This window comes from Bicyclus anynana, chromosome 20 (assembly GCF_947172395.1).
Source record: "Bicyclus anynana chromosome 20, ilBicAnyn1.1, whole genome shotgun sequence".
Lineage (NCBI taxonomy): Eukaryota > Metazoa > Arthropoda > Insecta > Lepidoptera > Nymphalidae > Bicyclus > Bicyclus anynana.
Genome location: NC_069102.1, coordinates 11,396,454 through 11,423,879, shown reverse-complemented (window position 1 = coordinate 11,423,879; position 27,426 = coordinate 11,396,454). Strand labels below are relative to the sequence as shown.

Here is a 27,426-nt window from a genome sequence, read left to right as displayed (position 1 = left end):
ATAAAATCTTTGGCAGGGACTCTTTCTTTAAGAAGTGACTACACGAGAATCAGACTAAAAATCACCTATTTAATTCCAACCGAAAACATATTCCTTCTGAAAATTATACCTAAGTATTTTTAGTGGCTAAATTCAGGTTCTATTCTTCGATTGTGAATACTCATATCACAGAATAAAGAATGATCCAGAATGAGTCTTTACAAGCATGTTCATCAGGAATAGTAGGATTGTTATGGTGAATTTTTCAAATCGGTCCAGTAATTTTAGAGCCTATTTAATGTATACAAACAAACTCTTTCCAATATTAAGTATACTTATAATAAATCTATAAAGGTCAATTCTGTACATGAAAATATGTTTCCGAAAAAACCATCTGTATAAATGCAATCTGTATAATTTTTGTCTGTGTGTTCGTTATAGAAACAACAACTTCTCGACGGATTTTAACGAAACTTGGTACAATTATTCTTCATAATCCCGGGCAGGTTACAGTATACTTTTCATCAGGCTGCGATCAATAGGAACAGAGCAGTGAAGGGAAATGTTGAGAAAACTGGAAAAGTTACACCATTTTTACAGCGTTAGCGACTACTGTAAGGGCTGGATTAAAGAGGTCTAATGGCGGACGAAGTCGGGGGCGTCATATGACAAAATAAAATAGTTATTTACAAACATTTTTATTAATATTATCTTATTACACATTAACATTAATGCTTCAACTACATATCACAACTGCAAATAGTAATAAAATAATTTGGAAACTTATAAATGGCAACAAACATTAGGTATTACACTAGTTTTTTACATAAATAAACTACTGTAAGTGTTATATATTAAAAAAGTAAAGATATGGATAACACTCACGATAGTTTATTATAAAACATGGCTAAAACTCACGTGACATCGCAGTTTGACCGACTTTGTGTCATTTGAGTTTTAACCGTGTTTTATAAATAAACAATATTGTAATGGATAGAACATTCTAATGGATAGAACATTCTAATGTATAGAGCATTCTAATGGATAGAACATATTACAGAATATTAAATACGGCTAAAACCCACGTGACGTCGGTGTATGACCTACGTTGTGTCATTTGAGTTTTAACCGTGTTTTATAAATTTAATTTACACTACATTTTTATAAATTATAAATAAACAATATTTTAATGGATAGAACAAAGTTTTATCAAAGATACAAGAGAACAGATAATTTATACTTGTATTTACCAAATGGATAAAATGGACGGATATACTCTTTTATTGTATTAGAAATTTGTTACTGTGTGATTAATAAATAATTTTTATTTTTTATTTATTTATATTTCAAAAACCTCTATGTTGCAAAGAATTGTTGCAATTTTACTTTTTCATGCAGTTTTACTAAGTAACCTTTTGGTCTTTTTAGTATTTTTTTTTTTCTAATTTAGCTATTAGAAAAATATTTGTCTAAAACATGACACCAAAAGTAAAATTACACAACTCAAATAAGTAATTTATATTTCTTTAAGAAATAAATGATAAATATAAAACTATTGAATGTTTCATAATAAAAACAGTTCCATCCATTAGCAATTAAATAACTTAATTAAAATTTATTTATCATAAAAACAAAATTAATACATTTGTTACATAAGAAAAACACGAGTATATCCAACTCGAGTCTCAGATTATATAACTGTATACAAAACAAATATGTATGCTACACTAAATTATAACTTTGGAATGGAATAAATTAATGCTCACTTCTATATAACAATTAAAATATATGTGTAAGGGAAGGTATAAGGTGACGGATAGTAAACGAATGCATGTGAACGAAATGCGTATGTTGAGATGGATGTGTGGTGTGACAAGAATAGATAAAATAAGGAATGAGTATATAAGAGTAAGTCTGAAGGTGGCGCCAGTGACAGAAAAATTGAGGAGTAGGAGGTTAGCTTGGTATGGACATGTAATGCGTAGGGAGGAAATCACTCATATTACAAGAAAATTGTTGAATGTGCAAGTGGAAGGACATAAGAGGAGAGGAAGGCCAAAGAAGAGATGGTTGGATTGTGTGAAAGAGGACATGAGTGTAAAAGGAGTGGATGATGAGTTGACGAGTAATAGAGACGAATGGAAAAGATCGACATATTTTTCCGACCCCACTTAAGTGGGATAAGGGTAAGGAGATGATGATGACTATAGATATGTTGAACGTGACTTTTGCGCACAATTTTGCGTATACCTACTTACATTATACATCTATGTACAGTCGGAGGGTTAATTCCAGTCAGTAAAATGACAAGTGAAACTGTCACTGAAATGCTATATAACTAATAAAATGACATTTCAGTAACACTTGCATCTGTCATTTTACTGACTGGAATTAATAATCGTACTATAGGTACATACCTAAAGTTTTTACACTTCCTGAACAAATAACGCGACAATATTTAGGTATTATTTGTAGAAATAACAATCTACGCAACTAAATGAAATTAAGACAACTAGCCACCTTTGTTCGCTTCAGTTTCGCGCTAGTGACATGTCTAATAGTACAAAATCTTTGGTAGGCAAGATGATGTAAATGCGCGGCAAAAAATAAAATATTAAACTTTTAGAATTAACTATGTACTTCTTGGCCACACAAATTGTTCTCTATATTTGATTTTTTTGTAGTTTATACATTTATATAATCTAAGATACCGGACGCAAACTATTTTATCATATTATTTATAATGCAATAATATATTAATTATTTAAATGAAATACATATCTAAATAAAATAAATCTGTAATTAGTTAATATTTAGTTAACTATTTTATCTATATGCTAATGGTAGAATAAACATGCATGTGTATAATGTTGCATTTTTCAAAATATTCGTTTGAAAAATAAAAATAAAAAAAAAACATTTGTGAAATCAATCATTTTGATAATAGTTGTGGGTCTTTAACTTACTTAACTTAGAACGTTAACTTACTTTGGAACTTAGAATTTACAAAATATTGGAAAAACAGAAAATAGCAACCGATTGAATGTATTAAAATTAGATTTTAAATACCAATAACATGAAATTACGAGTAAATTTTTTGTCACACAAAATTAAGTAAACAAGTATAATATTATTTTTGTGATTCTTGTTCTTGTTGTGAGTACCTAAAGTGTAAACTCAATTATTTTTCGAGAATACTTTTATGAGCGTGACCAGTATTAGTTATTGTTACTAGTTTCAATATAAATAATAAAAAATGAAATTAAAAAAAAATTAATACACGTAAAATGACGAAAATTTTCTTTACTCTCAGTTTAACAAAAACTCATTAGAATACACTACGCTTTCGTTTTATAGTTTACAGTGTTTAAATTATTCCTATTATAAAGTTATCGAATATGACTTATAAAGATCTCTCTTTTATTAAATAGCTTTTCAAACTCTTCACCTATAGAAACTATTTTTATGATGTAAATACACAAATAAGTATACTTTGCTGTACATGCAATTTAATTAGGTAACTGTTCGGACGACAATGTATCATGGATCTACTAACACATACAAATCCTAAAAGCACATTCAATACATATGCCTAAGTATTTATTTATTTTATATATCATCATAAATACATATCTATAAATAAATGAAGTATCTGTCTTTAAAATAACTGCATTTTCTCAATTGCTTATATTTACATGAAGCTGAAATACAAACAAGCATTTTTAAATTTTTGTCAGTTTGTTTGTGTAAGCTATTCTCTGAAACGGCTGGCTAAGCCGATTTTACTGAGACTTTCACTGGAACATAGAGATTATTTAGCAAATACACGATCTACTTTTTTTTATAAAAATCTTTCTTCTTTATAACATTAGAAATACCTGTTAAGGTACTTTGTGGTCATTATAATTTAGGTATATACATTTTAAATTCCAACTTCATATCCAACTACATACAATGGTTACCTACTGCATTCAATATAAGCGGCATATAATTTTCACAACAATACCTACGTATTTTAAGACTATAAATGACATTATCGGGCTTCACGTATTTGAACACAATTTGTAAGTAACACAAATACTAAGTCTTGATAACCATAAAATACCAGTTTTTTTTAAGACAAAGTCACGGAAGACTTCCCACTTGATGTTATGAAGTCTGTGATTGATTTCCAAGGTGTCCTAGACTGGTTGCTACATGGCATCGTACTGGTACGCTAAATAGCCACCAAAAACTGACGTAAACCCTAATTCTACAATACGTACGAGTACGTTACGTTACGTTACGTTAAGTTCTGGTTTCGTTTCTTAATGTCAAAGCTCGTCAAAAGTAAAATTTATTATTAATGATATGGTTGATTCTTTTTAATTTTTTTACCGATAACTAATTCAATCACTATATTGCCCTATGGCATATTCACCCAAGCGTTCTTTCGTACTACATTAAAAGCCTCAACCAGTGTGAAAGACTCTTAAGTTACAAATGTCAAATAAACGCCAATTTTTAATATAGACGAGCTGAAAACATTCAAAGTACCTATCTAGTAAACAAATTACCCGATAATTTATATGTACGATTGGTTAATACATAACAAAAATAATTAAAAGGTATCATAACATAATAAACTTTAAATAAATATAATCTCATTGTTATATAATTCCTAGAATATAAATGAATGTATCACTATACGTTGGACAGTTTGTTTGCCAATGCACTGGGCCAAGCTCAACTTGGCAGTATATGATGGCTCAATTTATTGGTCAAGTAACGCGATAATTTAAAATATCGGCTCACCAAATTGGACCAACGCGTTGGCCATTATTTTTCTCATTAAAAAATGATTCCAATATTACGCCCACTCTTCACATTTGCCAACATTGTGGCGACTGGTTATGGTCAATACTCTAATATCTATCACGTTATGCCCGCTCTTTGTTGGCCAACGTTGTGTTTTTTCTTTCTTTTGTTTTCTTTTTTTTTGTTAGCCTTGACTGCCATCTCATTCGATGACGATGCAATCTAAGATGGAAGCGGGCTAACTTGTTAGGAGAATAATGAAAATCCACACCCTTTTATATTTAAATCCCATACTTGATAGCCACGTCGACATAATGGCCAATGTGAAGAGTAGGCATTTGCCTAAATTCTGATCCAGTATCTTGGCGTTGGCCCAACATATCATCCAACCTTATGCTCGTATATTTAAATCCCATATATGATAGCCAAGCCAACACATTGGCCAATGTAAAGAGTGGGCATTTTCTATGCTGAAACAGTAACTTGGCCATATACGACATTGGCCTCACTGTATTGGCCCAACATATCATCCAAGCTCGTTTATTTAAATCCCAAGTTCAGAGGACATCATCACTTGCCGGTCCACTCACTGATACGGCCATTCTCGAAAACTAGATTTTTCCTCGGCAGAGGCACCAACGTACCACGTTTGACTATACCCATTTCTTCTCCAGGATAATACTGAAAAAAAAAATCATATACATAATGTGTTAAAATATTTAAGTACAGGGAATAACTGATTTATTTTGCTTTTCAAAATTCCGTGGAAACTTTGGATATTACCAGAAATAAAAGAAGCTAAGGTCTCCTCCAATGTTCATTGAATGAAAAATCGGTTAATGCAGTTTAGCTGTGAAAAGGTAACAGACAGACAGACAGACTTGTTCATATTTATAATATTAGTGTGAATAATAAATGTATGCAAATACGAAGCTCACCTGACATTGTGAAACAAATTTCAACACCTCTGTTCGTATGAACTCATTGTCTTCTCTCACTTTTTCTAACCTAGAAATAAAATAAAGTACTGTAAAATATTAATTTTATAAATAAATAATTTTGGAATAAACATAATATGAAGTATGTGCCCCGCCCATTGCCACTTCAGCTTCGCGACTTGTGGAGCTATATCTGTGACTTGGGTTCTTCTGCAGAAAAATTTCTTCGCAGGCTTAAGCCAACAGCGACGGATTGAAAATATCGTTCTCTCTTTCGTCTCATAGCAATAAAAGAGAGACCGATATTTTTGACTACGGCACTATTAGTCAACATTTGACTTTCCCTCGTCTAGAGATATGTTGTGGGGCGTATCTTAGGCTTACTGGGCGATCCCTCACTAGATGGACCGACCAATCATCAGTGGCGTGCATAAGGTTGTCGATCAGGGTATGCACTAGTAATAAAATTAAGCAAACTGGAAAAATTTGTATTTAATAAGCACTAAGAAGACAACTCTTAGAGTATGCAGTACTTTAATGCATGTATGAAGTGCACGCCACTGATCATTATATTGATTGATGTCGGTCCAACAAATATAAACTAAGCGAAATACTCACAGTTCCGGCTTTGCTATCTTCTCTACTATGTTGCTGCACACCCTTTCACACAACTCCTCATCGAACAATGGAATGCCGAATTGTAGATCTAGAATTGTCCATTTCTGTAAATAAAAAAATAAAAAATCATAAATATACTCCGATAGCGCAAACCTTTTGGTTATCACGTTGATTGCTACCGATCATTTGTGATCGCCGCTGCTTAAATTTCCAGTACAATACTGGATGCTGCAACCAGCCTCGCTTGACGTTACTTTACTGTCAAAGTGTATAATCAGCGATCTAACGCGTGTATAAAATCTGTCTCTATAGTTTCGTAGTTGTAATTGTGTTTGTCGGTTAAAGAGCTCCTTAAATAAAGTGCAAAAACTTCTAGTTTCCTCAGAAAATGACGGACAATTTAGTTCGTGAATTTCGGGTGCGATACTGGTAAGATTGGGTAAGACCTTGAACTCACTAGAACTGAAATTCTATATTAGAATGAGTATCTAAAGCTGCTCTAGTAGGATCTTACCAAATTTAGCTAGATAGGGAGAACAACACGAGCGGAGGAGAATCGATTATCAAGGAAATCCTTAACCTTAAATCCATTGGTCACAAGTCCAGGACTCTGCTCGGAGTTTTTCTCTCTACCACGTGATAGACCCGACACCTGTACGGTGAATCCATGGAATGCTAAGATATCCGTCTCAAGGTTGGGTAAGACCTTCGATTTTCTAGAACTGCAGCAAGTTCTATATTAAAACGGGTTTCCAAAGCTGCTCTAGTAGGATCTTACCAAATTTGGCTACATAGGGAGAACAACAAGAGCGGAGAAGTGTGTTAATCGATTGTCAAGGAATTCCTTAACCCTACATTCATTGGTCACAAGTCCAGGACTTTGCTCGGAGTTTTTCTCTCTACCACGCGATGGACCCAGCACCTGTATGGTTAATCCATGGAATGCTCTCAAGGTTGGGTAAGACCTTCGATTTTCTAGAACTGCAGCAAGTTCTATATTAGAACGTGTATCCAAAGCTGCTCTAGTAGGATCTTACCACATTTGGCTAGGCAGGGAGAACAACACGAGCTGTGGAAGAGAGTGTAAATCGATTGTCAAGAAATTCCTTAACCCTACATCCACTGATCACAAGTCCAGAACTCTGCTCGGGGTTTTTCTCTGTGCCACGCGATGGACCCGGCACCCGCACGATGAATCCATGGATTGCTAAGATATTTGTCTCTCTTCTATAATTGGTTCGAGGGTATAAAAGTAGTTTATCGTGTTAACCTTTAACCATTATGTTAACTGACCTTGAGTAATACAAAGTTAAGACATACCTCTGGTTTACAAGTCTCTTCGTCAGAGTTGTTGTGCGCCGTGTCAACGCCGCTGTCGCCCTCGTTCGTGATCTCCGTCAACTTGTCCGACAACTGAGTGAACATCGATATCGACTCGTCCGCCGGACTGAACAAATCGCTCAACTGGTTGTCTGACTTCCCACTCTTCTTCTGACTAAATTGACTTTCTAGTCTGGCAACCTTGTCTTTCTCACTTGGTGAATCGTTTAGTTTATCGCACAACTGCTCTTCGGACATTACTCTTTTTTCTTCATTGGACAACTGGGAATGAATTTTTAGTAACTCATCGGAAATAGATTCTTTGCTTATGGAATTCTCTTTGGAATGTCTACTGTCTTTTAAATCGTCGAAGCTGATCGAGGAATGTATGGGTACGAAATCATCGCTGACAATAGATTCTTTGCTTCGATGTGTATCGATGTTTAAGTTATCAAGTTCTTCGCAGAGTAACTTTCCACAGTCGATGCTAGTGAAGCCGTTTGCTGGAGACCCGGTCTTGCTCTCAGTTGTTGGGGTGACAGCGAAGTGAGACTCTATGGGTGACTGGAGGTTGCTGACGTTTTGTGTATACTCTGTGCTTTCTTTTGGAGAACCGTCGGAGGAGATGGAAATCTCGCTGACAGGTTTAGCTATACCGCAGATGTCCTTTCTCTTTCTTGGGACAACTGAAATATTAATGTCTTGTAAATTAAATAAATTCTTTCACCAATGGATAGCTACGCTATTAGCGAGTATTAAGCGACAGCCCCGCGTGTTGCGCCACAAGCTAGTATATAACAAACCTCAGACCAATTATAGAAGGACCTGTATCGCACTCATAGTCACGAACAAAATTGTCTGTCATTTTCTGAAGAAAACGAGCTAAGATTTGGTATATATCTTATACTAAACTAAAAGTTTTTGCCCGTTTTTTACATAATTCAATTAAACAAAAAGGTATTTTTACGGAGCTCTTTAACCGACGAACACGATTACAACTATTTAACATCGATTCTATAGAGGCAGTTCCTATACAATAGCGAGGCAGGTCCTATACAATAATTGGTCTGAGTAACAAACAGTCACCAAGTTGCACGGCGGCGGGCGGGTGCGCGCAGCCCAGGTCCGGCACGCCGATGTCCGCGAGCGTCACGTAGCCCGCCGAGCGCGTCAGCCGCAGGCGCCGCAGCAGGCGCCGCAGCCCCGCGTGCTTGCGCCACAAGCTCTGGAGCTCTGCACATTGCAAACAACAATAATATTTAAAAGATACCATTTTCAAAAAAAATCCATTAGTTGATACCTTTAAACATCAACTTCATGAACACTATCTTTCTTTATCATCACAGATCGTTATATTATATGTATGTATATATGTATTTATTTAGTTATTATTTATATATAGTATTGATATGTACTGTTATAATTAATATATTTATTTTAATTTATTTATTAGTGTTATTTTTGGTGAATTTAATATTATTTACTTTTATTATTTATGTATTAAGTATAATATGTTTCCTCACTTCTTTTTTTGTTGTAGCTATCCACTTCTTTTATTTACAATCTCTCCCACTGCCAAGGGTCAGTGGCAGAGATCTCTTATAGAGATAAGTGTTTCCTTGTTCACTGTTTCTCTTTTTACTTTTGTGTGTTACTAATATTGGTACAAAATAAATAAATAAAAAAAAATATATTAGTTTATTTAGGCTGTTTTAGTTATTGTGTTTCATTTCTCTCTCTACAGTCGTTCCTTCATTACTGAAGAACGTGGTCCTGGTAAGATCCCAGCCTCCTGCTGTTCCACGCCTTCCATCGGCTTCTGTTGGTGGCCATCGCTACTATCGTGTAGAACTTCGTCCCTTTATCCTCCTTCAGCTGGCGAGCCCATCGTATTGATGAGCGGCCCATTACTTTCTCTAAGCTGTAGTCACCACGCCGTACAATGTGCCCGAAATACCCCAGTATGCGTTGGTAACATAAGGAGTGTTTCATTTACGCCAGCGAAAAAGATTATTTGACAAATTCAAAATCAAAATCAAAAATCAAAATCAAAAATCAAAATCAAAAATCAAAATCAAAAATCAAAATCAAAATCAAAATCAAAAATCAATATCAAAAATCAAAATCAAAAATCAAAATCAAAAATCAAAAATCAAAATCAAAAATCATTTATTTCAAGTAGGCTCAGTTTACAAGCACTTTTAAAACGTCAGTTGACTATTTGTACAATGAGACGATATGCAGAAATAACTAACTTATGCCCGTGTCTAGTAAGACGTGGGTTTAAGTCTCCTTTTCGTTTGTACAAATTAATATTTTGTCTTACATATACTATACTGTTATATATATATATTGACAATTTTTTTATTTTTTTTTATTCTTTACAAGTTAGCCCTTGACTACAATCTCACCTGATGGTAAGTGATGATGCAGTCTAAGATGCGGGCTAACTTGTTAGGAGGAGGATGAAAATCCACACCCCTTTCGGTTTCTACACGGCATCGTACCGGAACGCTAAATCGCTTGGCGGTACGTCTTTGCCGGTAGGGTGGTAACTAGCCGCGGCCGAAGCCTCCCACCAGCCGAATTAAATTTTGTGCAACAATAAGACCAACCGTCGTGCTGTTTGTCTGTGGGCGGGAAGGCCAGGTGGCGCAGCGCGGGCGGCGCGCGCACGCCGGCCGCCTGCAGCAGCACGGGCCCGCGCCGCAGCGCTGTGTTGGCGGCGCCCAGCGCGCCCGCCGCCGGCAGCGCCGCCGCCTCGCCCTCCGCGCCCCACCACCACACCGCCAGCCGCGAGAACCCCAATAGGCAGCGCGGCACGCCGCGGAGCACTGTGCCTGTCATAGAGTAATTAGCTATGGAGTTGTACCGCACGCAAATTCACCAACAAAATTGTCTGTCATTTATTTGAGGAGGACAAGCTCAGACTAATTATTGAAGGACCAGTATCACATTCAAATTCACGAACAAAATTGTCTGTCATTTTTTGAGGTAATAAGGTAAAATATTCGAAAATATTAAACAATAAAAAAAAAATATTAAAAAAATATATTGTGTCCTTACACTACTAAAGACTTCTATAAAATTTAAATTGTAATACACATTGTAATTTTAAAAGAATGAAACATTGATTCTACAGATGTAGTTTTGATAATGATCAAACAAGTTCATACATTTTGACAGTGGGTAACTAACCTCTATCGAGGCAGATCATATAGAAGGTAATCAGTCTAAACTCGCACTTCGAAAACATTATTTAACACCAATAAATATGCTTTGTGTCCACACACACGTATGTCATATACACACAACTATAAATTTAAATCACAATATATCATCATCATCATTATCATCATCATCATATCAGCCGATGGACGTCCACTGCAGGACATAGGCCTTTTGTAGGGACTTCCAAACATCACGATACTGAGCCGCCTGCATCCAGCGAATCCCTGCGACTCGCTTGATGTCGTCAGTCCACCTGGTGGGGGGTCGGCCAACACTGCGCTTACTAGTGCGGGGTCGCCATTCCAGCACTTTGGGACCCCAACGTCCATCGGCTCTTCGCACTATGTGCCCCGCCCATTGCCACTTCAGCTTCGCAACTCGTTTAGCTATGTCGGTGACTTTGGTTCTTCTGCGGATCTCCTCATTTCTGATTCGATCACGCAGAGATACTCCTAACATAGCTCGTTCCATCGCCCGCTGTGTGACTCTGAGCCTTCTTATGAGGCCCATAGTTAGCGACCAAGTTTACGCTCACTAATACAACTTTAACAAACACATTAATTTGACTTGTTTCACAGAATATTCGATTACTTGATGGATGTTTTGCTGTTCCGCTAAAGAATTGATTCTTTTTATTACAAATTTGATATAGAAATACTTACTTAAAAATGAAACAATATTTTTATAAACTACTAAAGCTACCATGATGAAAACAATTACAACAATAAAACATCAATTAGGGGTAAAGTCTAGCGAGTCAGGTCCATATCTAATTAGTCAAAGGTGCCTGCATTCAATCTTTTGTCGTAGATGCTTACATGATGTAAAGCGTACCTTTAGTGAGCAGCAGCGTGGGGGGTCCGTAGCCGGCCAGATGGTACAGGTAGAGACGCATCCACGGGGTGCAGGCCTCGGGCGGCGCGGGGCCCACGTGCGGCAGCGAGCCGGCCGCCGCGCCCGCGCGCGCCTCGCGGCTCAAGGGCGCCGTGGAGATAGCCAGTCTGTCACAATATCAATTAATTACACATACAAAAACACACACACACAGACACACCTGCAGACATACATTCATACATAATTACATACAGATGTTATAATTGGCTATGGAAGAGTGAGGCCTTCTGTCACAGGCACCATCATGCCCAAAAGAAGATTTCAACAATTAAATTAATATAAACTTGTATGTTATACATACGTATATGATTTTTGTATTTTGGTATTAATAAGTAAGAAGTTCTTTTTGTATCATCATCTAAAATATATAAATTACGTGTCTCGCCCTTTGTCCTTGATGGACTCCTAAACTACTTAACAAATTTTAATTAAATTTCCACATCATGTGCAGTTTGATCAGACCTGAAAGATAGGATAGGGCATCCTATCTTTCAAGTCGCATCCTATCTTTCAAGTCCCTACCTTACCCTACTCTATTCGAGTAGAGTAGGGTAAGGTAGGGATATATACATTACGTGTCACACCCTTTGTCCTCGATGGACTTCTAAACTACTTAACAAATGTTAATTAAATTTGCACACCATGTGCAGTTTGATCAGACTTGAAAGATAGGATTGGGCATCCTATCTTTCAAGTCCCTACCTTACCCTACTCTATGAGTAGGGTAAGGTAGGGGTAGAGCAGTGTTAAGGTAACCCTAAATTTTCATTTTCAAAACTGTTCAATTGGTTGTCTAGATATAAAACAACATTATAATGGATATTAAATCAGAATAACAATTCAATATCGGCTATTTAATCTTGAGCTTGCTGTGTGTACCTATACTTAGTAGTGAGTAGTCTAGTGCGCGCGGGCGCGTCCAGCGCGTGCAGCGCTTCACAGCGCAGCAGGTCCAGCGGGCGCAGCGTCGGACGCAGCGTGCGCAGCGCCACGCGGAGGCACGCCGCGGCCGCCAGGTATCTCCGCGCCTCGCCTTCGATCTCTGAGTCGCCTACCACCTTAAGTACAATAAAAACATGTGTTAAGTCATCATCATCAGCCATTATGTAACCACTGCTGGACAAAGGAATCTTTTAAATAGCGCCAGCCGGATCTATCTTTGGGTTTTTGCATCCAATCGATGCCTGCCACCTTTCAGAGCTGCGCTGCGCTTACCGAGACGCGGTACGTTGCCAAGGTCAGTTGTTTTTGGTAGCCCGTCGTCACCCGGAGATTCTTAGCTACTATCCCTTTGACTGCTACCGTAGTCAGGAGAAGTGGAGCCGCCGGAAACTAGAGGCCTTCTTTTCGGTGTGCCAATCATTAGGTTTTATACTCTAATCGCCACGCTGGGCATGCGGGTTGGCGATCGCAGAGTCAGACTGATTGAAAAATGGTTATCCCGCCATTATTCGGATGCCAGAGCCTCGTTCGTCAATTAGCAGGAGACATCACGAGCAGGTGAGGTTGGCTGTTAGAGTGCTAAGGTGGAGATGCATTCCCTTATCCCCCCGTATGTTAAGTAGTCTACTTGAAATAATCTCTTTTAGGTCCGAGTTCACCGACATTCGTTTAAGCATAATCAACCTCTTAGATAAATTAAACTCTGCTTAGCCCAAATTTCCTGTTCTTTACATTACATAACCATGCTGGCCCAATGCGGATTGGCAGACTTCACACACACGGTTTTTTTCCTCACAGCTTGAAGCAACAATGTTTAATTTCTTAGAAAGAATTACCTTGTCCAATTCTATGAGTAGACTATCTAAGCTCTCGTCACACAGTTTGCCCACTTCAAACAGCGTCACCGCATGACTTTTCAGATCCTGCAAATTTTACAGATATTATTAAAAAAATACTTGTATATTACAATCCAGTTATTTTTAAAACCAGTGCTGAAAACTTGGATTCAACTTAATACAATAAGTAACAAATTAAAAACGGCTGCAAAAAAAGTAAAGGGAAATAATACCCCTCATTCCCACCTCATATCCTATTTTACTCCCACCCTCACCTACCCTACTCTACTCCCACCTACCCAAGCTTCCCGTACCAACCCTACCTCAACCCTGGACCTACCCTACCCCCTACTCTAACCCTTCTCTACTCCTACCCTAACCCTACCCCTACACAAACGACAATCAATTGTCCACCAACACTTTTAAGTATTGCCTTTTAAGTATTATTACGAATCGTTTGTATGGGAGTATACAAAAATATATTAGGGTGAATAATTGTTATCACTTAGAGGTTTTAAAGATAGATAGTAGCCGACTCTCAGACTTACTGAATATGCATAAAAGCATATGCATATGTTAAGCCGTTTCAGAGGAGTATGGGAACGCACATTGTGACATAAGAATTTTGTATATTAGAAGATGTATATATAATAGTTATCTATACTTAATATTATAAAGCTGAAGAATTTCTTTGTTTGTTTGTTTGATTGAACGCGCTTATCTCATGAACTACTGGTCCGATTTGAAAAATTATTTCTGTGTTAGATAGCCCATTTATCGAGGAAGGCTATAGGCTATATATTATTCCCGTATTCCTACGGTAACGGGAACCACGCGGGTAACACCGCGCAGCGTCAGCTAGTTTTCAGTAATATAAGGTAAGTAATTGTTGGCAGTTTTGCAAAGTAATAAAAAGGAATAGTTACAGGCGACAAGTTCCCCATCATGAGGTACGCGGCGAGCGTGGAGTCGAACAAAACCGCCACTCTCTGGCCCGCGTTGTTGGTCAACGCGTCTGTGGTGTCTTGTGGCCGTTGCTGAAATACAACATTTGAATTAGTACTGACAGTGAAGTGATAACCCCGTGGATATAACCTCTGCCTCCGATTCCAGAGGGTGCGGGTTATATAAATATAAATTAAGGGTATGCGAATAGTTTTTTTTTTGTGTTCAGTTACATCTATCAGTGATCAGTCTCAGACTATAAACTGCATTTATAGCAGATAATGTTTCTAGTTAAAGGTCACTCTATTAAGCGACTCTTCGTCTCTTTTTTCGGGTATTACTGTCCACCACACAAGTCATCCACAGTGGATTGTTTTAGCCTTTTGGTCTTACCAGGCGTGATTAGCAATTTGGCAAGACTATTTGTGAGTTCTTGCTTTTATGTTTTATGGCGTTCTTTGTTATTTCTTCCTTGACTGTCGGCGTTTCAAGATACTCATGCATGTCTGCTGTTTTGGTGAACCAGGGGGCGTTTAGTATTGTGCGGAATACTAGGTTCTGGTATCTCTGGAATATTTCAATATTGGAGTGACTGGGTATGCTAATAGTAAAGCAATTTTGTAGAAGTAACAGGGTATCTGCGATCATTACTTTCAGAGCTACAGAGATTTAAAGGGTCAGATTTGAGCGCTAGGGTTGCTGAGCTATGTCAGTGAATTTATTTCTTCTGTGGATTTCATTTCTGATTCGATCAAGCAGAGAAACTCTTAACTAAACAAAACACAACATCTCTTTGCTTCTATAACGAAAAACACATTTTAAAGGAGGCTATATTTACGTTAAAAAAAATTCGTATCTTATCTAATGTGTTTTTCAAGTGAAGTTTATAATATTTTAAAACAAATTAGTAAGACCTCGAAAATTTTTTTAAGGTTAAAAAAAAACTTCTGTAAAATAGTTTTGAGATTTAACGTTATTGAAGCAAAGCGGCGACATACTCGTATAACAGTACTAGGGCACAGAGTCTATATATCTACATTCTTAAATAAAAATGTTTTGATTAAGGCAATCTAAATAAACATACCTGTTTGGAAGTAGAAGGTTCATCTTTAAGAAGCACAGGGTCCATCTGCAATTCCTCGTCTACGTTGGGGTCAAAAGTTAACGGAGCTATTTGTCTGTATCTGTAAGTAATTGTTATTTTATTATGAACTATACAAGCAGGTTAAACGTAAGTCTATTTACATTATCAACAGTATATTTTACTATATCAGTTTTAAATGTGAGTTGTGTGTTGTCCATATGTAGTACAATATCACAGGTATGACTGGCATTATGTGCCAGATAATTAATAAAATATACTAAAAACAAAAAGGGACCTAAAATTTAACCCTGTGGGACACCTTTTAACATAAACGAGTTTTTAACTTTATATTATTTAGAAACAATTTTTGAGTTCTAATCATAATAATAGACACAATGAAACTGAGTAAAACGTCTTTAGTACCTGAAGTTGCAGTGATTGACGAAATCAAATGCTTTGAACAGATTATTAAATATATCAAATGCTTTAAACAGATCATTAAATATATTACGACCATTCCTGAGGATGGTACGTCTAGTACAATCCTCAGGAATGGTACGCATATGCGCATATTACCTGCGCGTAACGAATTTCTCATTTCGGAGACGTCGTAGATAGAGATTGCATTCGATTATACGCGCGGACGAGGTCTCAATTGTATTGTTTGCTAGTTAAAATTATTATCACACTACCCAGAGCCCGCGTTTTAAGCTATGGAAACGAATACATATAGGGTTGGTGGTAATGCGTGGTGAGCGCGTGCCGCCACGGTAGATACTACGGCGTCAAGGGCGTGTACGAAGGCCTAGTTGTGTAGTTTGCTAGTCAGTCATCATCATCATCATCATTGTCATCATCATCATCATCATCATCATCATCATCATCATCATCATCATCATCATCATCATCATCATCATCATCAGTGCTGCATACTTTTTTTTGCATAGGAAGTATGTGGCAAAATGCTGAGTTGGGGCCTTTTTCTAGGTTATGCCACATATTGCAGGGCGTTCTTCTTTTATTGCTCTAGCTATAAGCTATATATTTAGAATTCAATATTGTAATGTGTGGCACTACCTAAAAATAAAGATATTTCTTTCTTTTCTTTCTTTCTTTCTAGCCAAAGTAGGAGTGTTAAGCTATTGAAAGGATCACGAACGGTTGGTGGTAGTGCGTGGTGAGCGCGTCCCGCCACGACGGGTGCTGCGGCGTCACGGGCGGCGGCTGCAGACACTTGGCGAAGCCGAGCCGGCAGTACAGCGACACCGCCTGCTTCACCAGCTCGCTCTCCACCTTAACAGTGCAAAGGTTTATTTATATTTAACTTGCTTTGTTCAACTTACATTTAATACTCAGTTGGTATTTTAAAACGGTCATCAATAATATTCTTTTCGAGAGACGAATATCTTAGCATTCCATGGATTCACCGTGCGGGTGCCGGGTCCATCGCGTGGTAGAGAGAAAAACTCCGAGCAGAGTCCTGAACTTGTGACTACAGGATGTAGGGTTCAGGAATTCCTTGACGATCTATCAACATTCCCCGTTCTTTGCTTGTGTTGTTCTCCCTGCCTAGCCAAATTTGGTAAGATCCTATTAGAGCAGCTTTGGATACTCGTTCTAATATGGAACTAGCTGCACTTCTAGAGAGGCCAGGTCTTTAAGCAAGTTATAGAGAGATTTTGCTGGTAATCCTCTTGCACCTACTTACTTCTACGGCGTACAGACTAACTACATAACCATTTTTAGTTAGTTTATTTGTTAGGTGATAATATTTATTCACTTTTATACTGTGGTCCTTCGGAATGTTAGTCTCCCAATAATAATTTCAATGACGTAACTCTAAATCCAATATGGCGGACTTCCAATGCTAGTGTATCTGTTATACAGCATCACTTAAAGCGTTTGTTCAGAAGAATACGCAAATCACTTCATTCCAAAAGCTATAAAGCACATATTTATAAAAAAATATATATATTTATTACGCACCTGCAGCACAGCGGCGAGCTCGGCGACGCTGGTGTGCTCGTCGATGGACACGAACACCTTGTACAGCAGCGTCTCGAAGTAGTCGCCCGCGATGCGGTTCATCACGAAGCCCTTCAGCGGCGGCACCGACACCTTGTCATATATAGGCTCGCACGCACCTGCAGCACAGCGGCGAGCTCGGCGACGCTGGTGTGCTCGTCGATGGACACGAACACCTTGTACAGCAGCGTCTCGAAGTAGTCGCCCGCGATGCGGTTCATCACGAAGCCCTTCAGCGGCGGCACCGATACCTTGTCATATATAGGCTCGCACGCACCTGCAGCACAGCGGCGAGCTCGGCGACGCTGGTGTGCTCGTCGATGGACACGAACACCTTGTACAGCAGCGTCTCGAAGTAGTCGCCCGCGATGCGGTTCATCACGAAGCCCTTCAGCGGCGGCACCGACACCTTGTCCGCCGCCGTTATAGGCACGTCCACATATATCAGACCGCGTCTGCAAAATTATTTATATGTATAATATTAAGGACGCGCGCGACTCCGCGTCAAATTTTGTTTTTTTCAATTCTCGCGGGAACCATGGATTATTCCGGGATAAAAAGGCCTATACATATATACATATATACGGATACACGGCGATTTCCCCACATAAAAAACGGACGGACGAAACGGACATTACTTAAACAGACATTATCTATACTAATATTAAAAAGCTGAAGAGTTTGTTTGTTTGTTTGTTTGTTTGATTGAACGCGCTAATCTCAGGAACTACTGGTCCGATTTGAAAAATTCTTTCAGTGTTAGATAGCCCATTTATCGAGGAAGGCTATAGGCTATATTTTATTCCCGTATTCCTACGGGAACGGGAACCACGCCGGTCAAACCGCGCGGCGTCAGCTAGTTTATTTATAACTAGAACTAAGGCACTTAGTAATGCGTGTTATTAATATGTGTGTGGTTCTGGGCGACAATTCCCAGGGGCAGAGCTCTATGCCACCACACGCGTCGCAGGTTGCGGATAGCGAAACGGCCCTCAGATATGGGGGTTAGCTGCGAATACCCAATAAGCAGTTGCGAACAGGGAGCGGTTCATCGGAGGGTCGCTGGGGAGCTTGTGGCGGAGTATACAAATGGCGTAAAACTCGATGAAGATGAACGTCAGTGGCGAGTGAGAGCCGCCACTATAAACTATGTTCTTTGCTCGGGGAGATGGGCCTCGTCAACCTTGGCTGGTAATCCATCTAGGAGAAGGCCAACTCTGAATACAAACGGCCAAACAGGGGGGGAAACTTGGGGAACCATTTGGATGGCGGAACAAACAAAGGTTTATAAACTACCCCAGGAGGGTACCGACCGCACTGCGGAAGGAGAATCCCTCACTGATTCGTCAGTCTGCCCCGCGTATTCTGGGGGGGGCAAATTCCGCACACCCAAATCACTAATAGATGACAGGAGTCAGAAAGATAAGAAGAATGAAGAATATGAAGAAGAAAAAGAAGACCCGTTCAGAAGAAAAGGATTACAGAGGACCCCACCATCAACGGAGAAGCAGACATCACAGGACATACAGCAAAATCGCCCTAATAAGGAACAAACTTCAAGGAAACTGACACAGCAAGTTTTTCATCACAGCTTCTTTCACAAAAACCGGAATAGAGACTCAACGCCAACCGACAAAACAGAATCTGAGGATAATTGTACAGAAACTCAGACTGCCACAAACAATTTGACTGAGAATAAATGGCAATCAGTGCCTGAAATTCGTCAAAATAAAAGGAAGAGAGTAAGTACCACCCCACCACAGTCAAATGCAGTACCTGTCTACAACAAATTTGCAGGCCTAAATATAGATGATAAAGAACAGGAAACTGCCATAAAAATAAGCCGACCGCCACCAGTAGTTCTATATGGAATTCAGGATGTAACTAAGCTTACTGACCTAATAGAGACAGTTGTGGAAAAATCTGATTTCTCATACAAAATAGTAAGTAAAACACAAATGAGAATTACCTGTAATAACAATGATGTCTACAAAAAAGTGATGCAGATAGTCAGAGAACATAACCTTATTGGTCATACATTTACTCCAAAAGGTGACAGACCATATAGAATAATAATAAAAAATCTACATCATACGACTCCCCAAGAATACATAAGGGATGCTATAGAAAAAACTGGCAACAAAGTCAAGGGTGAAATTATTAATGCCAAATATGGACCAGAAAAAATTCCACTTTCTACATTTTTTGTCAACTTGGAGCCTGGACCAAACAATAAAGCTGCCAAGGAAATCAAGCAAATCTACAACACGATTGTATTAATAGAAGACCCTAAACGCAAAAAGGTTATACCTCAATGTAAACGTTGTCAACAATATGGTCACACCCAAAAACAACTGCATGAGGCCGTACAGGTGCGTCAAGTGCGCTGGTGCACATAAGACCACTGAATGCAGTAAAAAGGATCGTAATACCCCTGCCAAATGTGCTCTCTGTCTCGGTGATCATCCAGCTAACTACAAAGGCTGTAACGTCTATCTGGAAATTCAAAACCGTAAATTCAATAAGAATAAGACTAGCAAGATTTACAATAAAACATACACACCTAAGGAATCACATCCAGGAACAGAAAATACCAAGGAAGAACTAGATATAGGAAGCCAAAAATACACTAACCGTGATACAGACAATACTTACAATAACAAAAATCATAGAACACAACCAAAGGGTATAACAAGAACATATGCACAAGCTACTGCCAACAAAGATGTCACTAATCTAGACAAACTAGAACATCTACTCACAAAACAAGCTGAAAAGCTAGATATACTCATCCAACAAATGAGCACTCTTATGGGCTTGTTAACCACAGTCATTAACAAACTAGCCAATTAATGGCTCTCCGAATAGCAGCATGGAACATAAATGGCCTTTTAGGGCGCAAACTAGAATTATCAACGATAATAAATATAAATAAAATTGATGTCATGCTCATAAGTGAAACACATCTCACAGAAAATACAAACTTTTCGCTACAAAACTTCTGCGTGTACACAACAAACCATCCTGACGGCACAAGCCACGGAGGAACTGCTATTCTCGTCAAAAAGAACATCAAGCACAATGTTGCACCGTCATTTTAAATGGACTACTTACAAGCGACTACTATATGTGTACATGACAAAGTTGGTACTTTTAATATAAGTGCTGTGTACTGTCCCCCAAAGCATAAGATACTCGAAACAAATTTCACAGCCTACATTAAATCCTTGGGCCCAAGATTCATAGCGGGAGGGGATTGGAACGCAAAAAACCAATGCTGGGCTTCCAGGCTCACTCTGACAAGGGGTAGAGAACTAAAGAAATCAATGGACAGAAACAATGCTAAAGCACTTAGCACAGGAGAACCCACCTACTTTCCTGCAGATCCCAATAGAAAACCAGATCTTCTAGATTTCTTCATCTACAAAGGATTTACAGAACACTTCTTGAATGTAGAAAGCTGCTATGACACATCAGATGACCACTCACCTATTATTGCTACTGTCAGTACGACAATAATTGAAAGAACTCCTAAACAACATCTCTTCAATAAAAAAACTGACTGGTCTGCTTTTAGTGAATATGTTAATGATCACCTTTACCTAAACATACGCCTAAAGACAGAGGATGAGATTGAAATGGCAACAATTAACTTCACAAAATTAGTGCAGAAGGCATGCTGGCTGAGTACTCCAGAGCTAATAACTAAGAAAACAGCACTCGAAAATGTACCAATGACAATAAAGAATAAAGTACTCGAAAAAAGGCGTCTAAGAAGAAAATGGCAAACTCAGAGAAGACCAGAAGATAGAACTAGACTTCATAAAGCAATCTTCGACTTAAAAACTTATCTTAAAGACATTGAAAATGAAACACTTCAGAACAAGCTAGAGTATATGTCACCAACGGGTAATAAAGAGTACTCACTATGGAAGGCTACAAAGTCGAGTACATATGCGCAGACTCAATCACATCCCCTAAAAGTAGACGGAAATATCTGGGCAAAAACAGACTTGCACAAAGCGGAGGTGTTCGCCAAATACTTGGAAAAAATATTTACGCCAAACGATAGTGACGAAACTTACAACAATAAAACGGAGATTGATAATTACTTATGTAGCGACCTCCAACTAAGTCCTCCTGTCAAAAGTTTTACTACGGCCGAAGTTTTGAGAGCCATAAAACATCTCGAAAATAGAAAAGCACCAGGCTTCGACTTAATAACCGCAGAAGTCCTTAAAAATCTCCCAAAAAAAGCTATTGTCTTTCTTACAACTCTCTTTAATGGTATACTAAGATTGTCGTACTATCCACAGATATGGAAAATATCACAAATAATCATGATTCCAAAACCTGGAAAAGATCACTTCTTGGTATCATCATACAGACCTATCAGTCTCCTACCTTTGTTGTCGAAGCTGTTCGAAAAGTTACTTCTGCAACGATTAAAAACGCACATATCAAAAGAAGCTCTCATACCAGACCACCAATTTGGATTTACGGAAGGTCACTCGACTGTCGAGCAAGTACATAGAGTGGTCAATAAAATAAGACAGTCTCTCGAAAAGAAAGAATATTGCTCGGCGGCCTTTTTAGACGTTCAACAAGCTTTTGACAGAGTGTGGCATAAAGGCCTACTATATAAAATAAAAAAGGACTTCCCACACAACATTTACACTCTGCTTAAATCTTACTTGGAAGACAGAATATTTCAAGTCGTGGAGGGCGAAGACAGCTCTAAGTTTTACGAAATCAAAGCAGGTGTCCCCGCAAGGATCAGTGTTGGGACCAGTGCTCTATACCCTGTATACTGTTGACTTGCCTGATACGCCAGGTATCCTCACAGCAACGTTCGCTGATGACACTACGGCGCTAAGTAGTAACACAAATCCCAAAGTGGCATCACAAAAACTTCAGAACCACCTAAATGACATAGACCAGTGGATGCGAATTTGGAGAGTCAAAGCCAGTGCATCCAAATCTACTCACGTCACTTTTACACTCAGACCCGAAAACTGCCCAGAGATAAAACTTGGTAAAGAGACTCTACCACAGAGCAACGAAGCTAAATATCTAGGTTTTCATCTAGATAGAAGGCAGACCTGGCAGGCTCACATAAAAAAGAAGAGAGAGGAGCTCCGTATTCGCACTACATCCTTAATGTGGTTACTCGGCCGCCACTCCAGACTGTCACTCAACAACAAGTTACTCGTGTACAAAAGTGTTCTAAAGCCAATCTGGACGTATGGCTTGGAGCTGTGGGGCACAGCCAGTCACTCCAATATTGAGATACTCCAGAGATACCAGAACCTAGTATTCCGCACAATACTAAACGCCCCCTGGTTCACCAAAACAGCAGACATGCATGAGTATCTTGAAATGCCGACTGTCAAGGAAGAAATAAGAAAGTACGCCATAAAACACAAAAGCAGACTACAAGAACACACAAATAGTCTTGCCAAATTGCTTATCACGCCTGGTAAGACCAAAAGGCTAAAGCGATCCACTGTGGATGAATTATGTGGTGGACAGTAATACCCGAAAAAAGGACCATAACACGAAGAGTCACTTAATGGAGTGACCTTTAACTAGAAACATGATCTGCTATGAAAAATTCAGTTTATAGTCAAGCGACTGATCACTGATAGATGTAACTGAACACAAAAAAAAAAATATGTATACCAATGTCAGTAGCTTTAAGGTATACAGACATAGCACAAATGCTGATAAGGCGGAATTTGGGCTATATTTGTAACCGAGATTCGCGATAAAGATAATTTGATTTGATTAAACTACTAATAAACTGTGAAATTCTAAGGAACATGAGAATCATACCTGTACAACATTTTGACAACATGATAGTCCAACGTGCCGGCAGTCTGTGAGCCCTGGTCGATCAGCAAGTCTATTAATTGCTTTTCTTTATCACTTAGCGGCTGGGGACAAGAACATGTACGGTATACAGCTTATTTTGTTACCATAAGTTTAATATTATAATATATTCTATTAATATAACAAACAAGTAACAGAATCTTGTTCTTTCTGAATATTTAGTTTAGATTTGTTTTGACCATATGAATAAGAAACCATTGCCTTGAATGTAAACGCAATCAGCCATAACAAATAATGTCCATGTTATAAGAATGCTTACCTTAACATCTTCTTCTAAAACATAGCCCAACTCAACACGCCACCATGGTTGCATAGGTATGTTTAATGGCACGCGCGGTAACAAAGAGCGTATAGCTCTCGACCTGCCGCGCCTTCCCAGAGATCGGGCTTTCGCCACCAGTTCCAGATATTCATTACGACCTATTCCTAGTAGTCGTAGACCTAAAATAATATATTAATTGAATTATTATAATGACTAAGAATTTATTTGGTAATAAATATTTTTCAAGATACATCTCATCCTTTTTGTTTTGTCCTGTTTTGACCTGCCGTACTACTTTAATGTGACACGGCAATCTTAAGAAAATATTTAATAACACGATGATTGCTATTGAGACTTAAGTTGAGTTATTCATAACTAGCTTCTGGCTACTTACTGATAGCTAACTTTATTTTGATGTACTTACAATCTGCTGCAGTGAAATTAGGCATAGTATCATAGCTCTTCTCAAGTTCTATCAGCAGGGCAACCACTTCAATGTAATATATGAATGGAGTTATCCTTAAACCTGTAGGAAATATTTGATATATACATTTGAAATCTATACTTATAATAAAACTGTAATGGGCCTGTTACAGTTTTTTTTTGTACATTGAAGATTTTTTGGAAATTTTAGTTGGAGGGCATTTTAAAGGGTATTGCAGAGTATTTCCACTAACTTCACGGTGTTGACAAGTCCACTTATAGGAGCCGAACCGCATACCAAATTTTTTTTAAGTAAATAAAAAAGTTTTTATGTTGTCATACGAAGTACAATACACAACTTTATCTATCCTTGCATTTTAAAATATGTAATTATAGACTGTAAGACAAGAAGAATGAAGAAATCTACAAGATATTGCTGGCACTCCGCACTTAACTAGTAAGCTACTTCATGATATTTATCAATGAATAAGTTTAGCTAGGTCATAATATTAGGATGCATTCTATTTATGATGGTTGGATGATGCTCTCTGAAATGAGCTGCGATGGTGATGTGCGGGGTGCTGCCATGCTGCCACCCTTCGATGTTACCATGGACACTTTTGATCTTGTATTGTGGAGCTTCACACAAGATGTTCGGAAACATCACAGATTGCTTCCAACTATACCAATAGCAGAAAATCTAACTGTCTCTATGGGCCGATTGCAAAGAAAGAGAATATTTTTGGTTTCACTGCTTTTGGTTGCTAGCATTCATCTCACAATATGTCAATAGTGCATGCTAGGCTACTGAACATGTTGCAAAACCAGCATTATGTTAATCTCATTTTGTGTACAAGGTGTAACAAGCTGAATTAAAGTTTACATCTTTTACATTCAAAAACCATCTTTTAACAGAATCTGTGATGAAGTACATATTTTTTTATACATTTAATTTGTATATTTATGTAATTATGTAGACAAAACTTGCAGCCACAGTACAAAAAAAAATATAACAAATTAGAAAACAGTGATAATCAATTACAATTTTTGAGAAGTAAAAATTTACAATAATTTAACCACTCAATTTACAATGTTACAACCAGTCATATCCTTAGCTGTTTTTGTGCATGATTATCATGTTCTAGGCATGACATCTGGATGTATGCTCTCTCCCAATCAATTTACAATTTAAGGAGGAAGCCTGGAACTGCTGCTCTCAAGGGAATAAGCAATATGCCTACCTTTAACAATCATGTCTGCTAGGTGATATGGGTAGAGCATGAGCCTCTGTATACTGCTCTGCACCAATGCCTCGTAATACTTTCTCTCATCTTTTTTTACTGTTCGAACTAGAACAAAAATTGTTTTCAACATTTCATTTGTTCTTTCATTTCAGCTGCTAAATAAAACTTACAAGAATCTTATAAGATTCAACAGAATTATAGAAAAATAGAAATGATGTCTTACCTAAGCTTCCTCGGTATCTCAGCTGATTTTTTATACTGAATTCGAAAACATAACGCTCGTATTCCTTAGGAGAGTCATTTAATATCTATAATAAATTTTTGACCAATTTTAATATAAAGTAACATGCATTTTTTTGTGATATTATCTATAGTGTTTTGATAATATCCAAGGATATTATCAAAATATTATCAATCTACTATATTATAACAATAATAATCAGATTTAGAGGAAAACGTAATGTAAACATGGAACTATTAGCACTACCTTTTTAATATTCCCAGGCAATTGCTGCCATTGTATTTTTTTCCGTATGCAGTCGTCAATTTCATCCTCCATTTTTTAAGACAAAAAAAAACGTGTTTACTGTCTATAGTTTACAATTTATACCTATAATTATAGAATTGTTTTTATTTTAGAAATTCGCATTCTTTTTTACTTGCAGATATTTTGATTTTTGACTTTGACAATTGACGTATCATGTCACGTATTAAAATTATAGACAAATTAGTATTCGTTCTGAAACATCATGACCAAAGATAATGTTCTATCTCAAAGAATACATAAGTCTAGGACTACGTTCCACTAAGCGATCACAACGATCACGGTCACGAGTCATCAGTCGCGTCACTCACGACTAGCTTATGTTGTCTGTGAGATCAAACGAATTCTATGTTTTCGAGTAAGTATGTTGTCAAAGGTTTTAAATAATAAAAAAATGCAACTATTTTTAAAAAATAACTTTAACTAAAAAGCAAAAAATAACATCCTACCTATGTGCTACCTTCTGATCAGTTTGAAGTCGGTGCCAAGCCAGTGATGTTTTAATTAAATACGTTTAAACTACAAAATTTCTGTGGTTATTCCAGAAACAGCTTTAATTAAAACACGACACTGGCTTGGCACCGACTTCAAACTGATCAGAAGGTAGCACATAGGTAGGATGTTATTTTTTGCTTTTTAGTTAAAGTTATTTTTTGAGTTGGAAGTCGGTTGAATTTTTTTTATTAAAATTTTTATTTTTTTATTTTTAGTGTTAGCATACCCACTGCGTGTGTACAGTCACAACCTATCTAAGTGGAAAGTTCTCATCAATACAAATTTATCAAGTCCAAACACAAGGTAGCTACTGTAAGCCGTCGAGGAGTTCTCTTCACTTTGCTCCGTCTTCATCACCAGACCCTTAATACAGTCGCAATCCATCTAGGTGGAAAGTTCTCATCAATACAAATTTATCAAGTCCAAATTCAAGGTAGCTACTGTGAACCGTCGAAGAGTTCTCTTCACTGTCCCTCGTCTTCATCATCAGACCCTTAATACAGTCACAATCCATCTTGGTGGAAAGTTCTCATCAACACAAATTTATCAAGTCCAAACACAAGGTAGCTACTGTGAACCGTCGAGGAGTTCTCTTTACTGTCCATCGTCTTCATCACCAGACCCTTAATACAGTCAAAATCCATCTAGGTGGAAAGTTCTCATCAATACAAATTTATCAAGTCCAAACACGAGGTAGCTACTGTGAACCGTCGAGGAGTTCTCTTCACTGTCCCTCGTCTTCATCACCAGACCCTTAATACAGTTACAACCCATACAGGTGGAAAGTACTCATCAATACAAATTAATCAAGCCCAAACAAAAGGTGACTGCTGTAAATCGTTGAAGAGTTCCATCGTCTGTGTTTCGGCTCCATCATCAGACCAACTCCAAACCTTCATAAAGTTGTAGTGGTTTAAAATACCTTATGGAAACACTAACAAACGCACTAGCCGTCTC

At 37.9% G+C, this 27,426-nt stretch overlaps 1 protein-coding gene across 2 annotated transcripts; it reads right to left on the bottom strand.

The window, feature by feature from the left end:
• Positions 1-661: 661 nt before the first annotated feature.
• LOC112047178 (protein FAM91A1) lies at positions 662-26,120 on the bottom strand. 2 transcript variants are annotated; one of them, XM_052887718.1, is made up of 19 exons: positions 25,918-26,120; positions 25,654-25,738; positions 25,428-25,535; positions 24,188-24,289; positions 23,761-23,942; positions 23,445-23,545; positions 17,887-18,064; positions 16,744-16,877; positions 15,585-15,684; positions 14,482-14,592; positions 13,556-13,642; positions 12,657-12,835; positions 11,718-11,884; positions 10,268-10,492; positions 8,739-8,885; positions 7,653-8,338; positions 6,333-6,436; positions 5,715-5,784; positions 662-5,457 (listed from the first exon to the last, which is right to left on the bottom strand). In XM_052887718.1, exons 1-19 carry the CDS (start codon positions 25,987-25,989, stop codon positions 5,347-5,349), a joined length of 2,949 nt encoding a protein of 982 aa, XP_052743678.1. In that variant the 5' UTR covers positions 25,990-26,120; the 3' UTR covers positions 662-5,346. The 2 variants fall into 2 exon arrangements, with proteins under 2 accessions (XP_052743678.1, XP_052743677.1); XM_052887717.1 differs by lacking the exons at positions 17,887-18,064; positions 23,445-23,545; positions 23,761-23,942; ... (2 more) ...; positions 25,654-25,738; positions 25,918-26,120 and adding an exon at positions 17,571-17,727.
• Between the last annotated feature and the right edge of the window lie 1,306 nt (positions 26,121-27,426).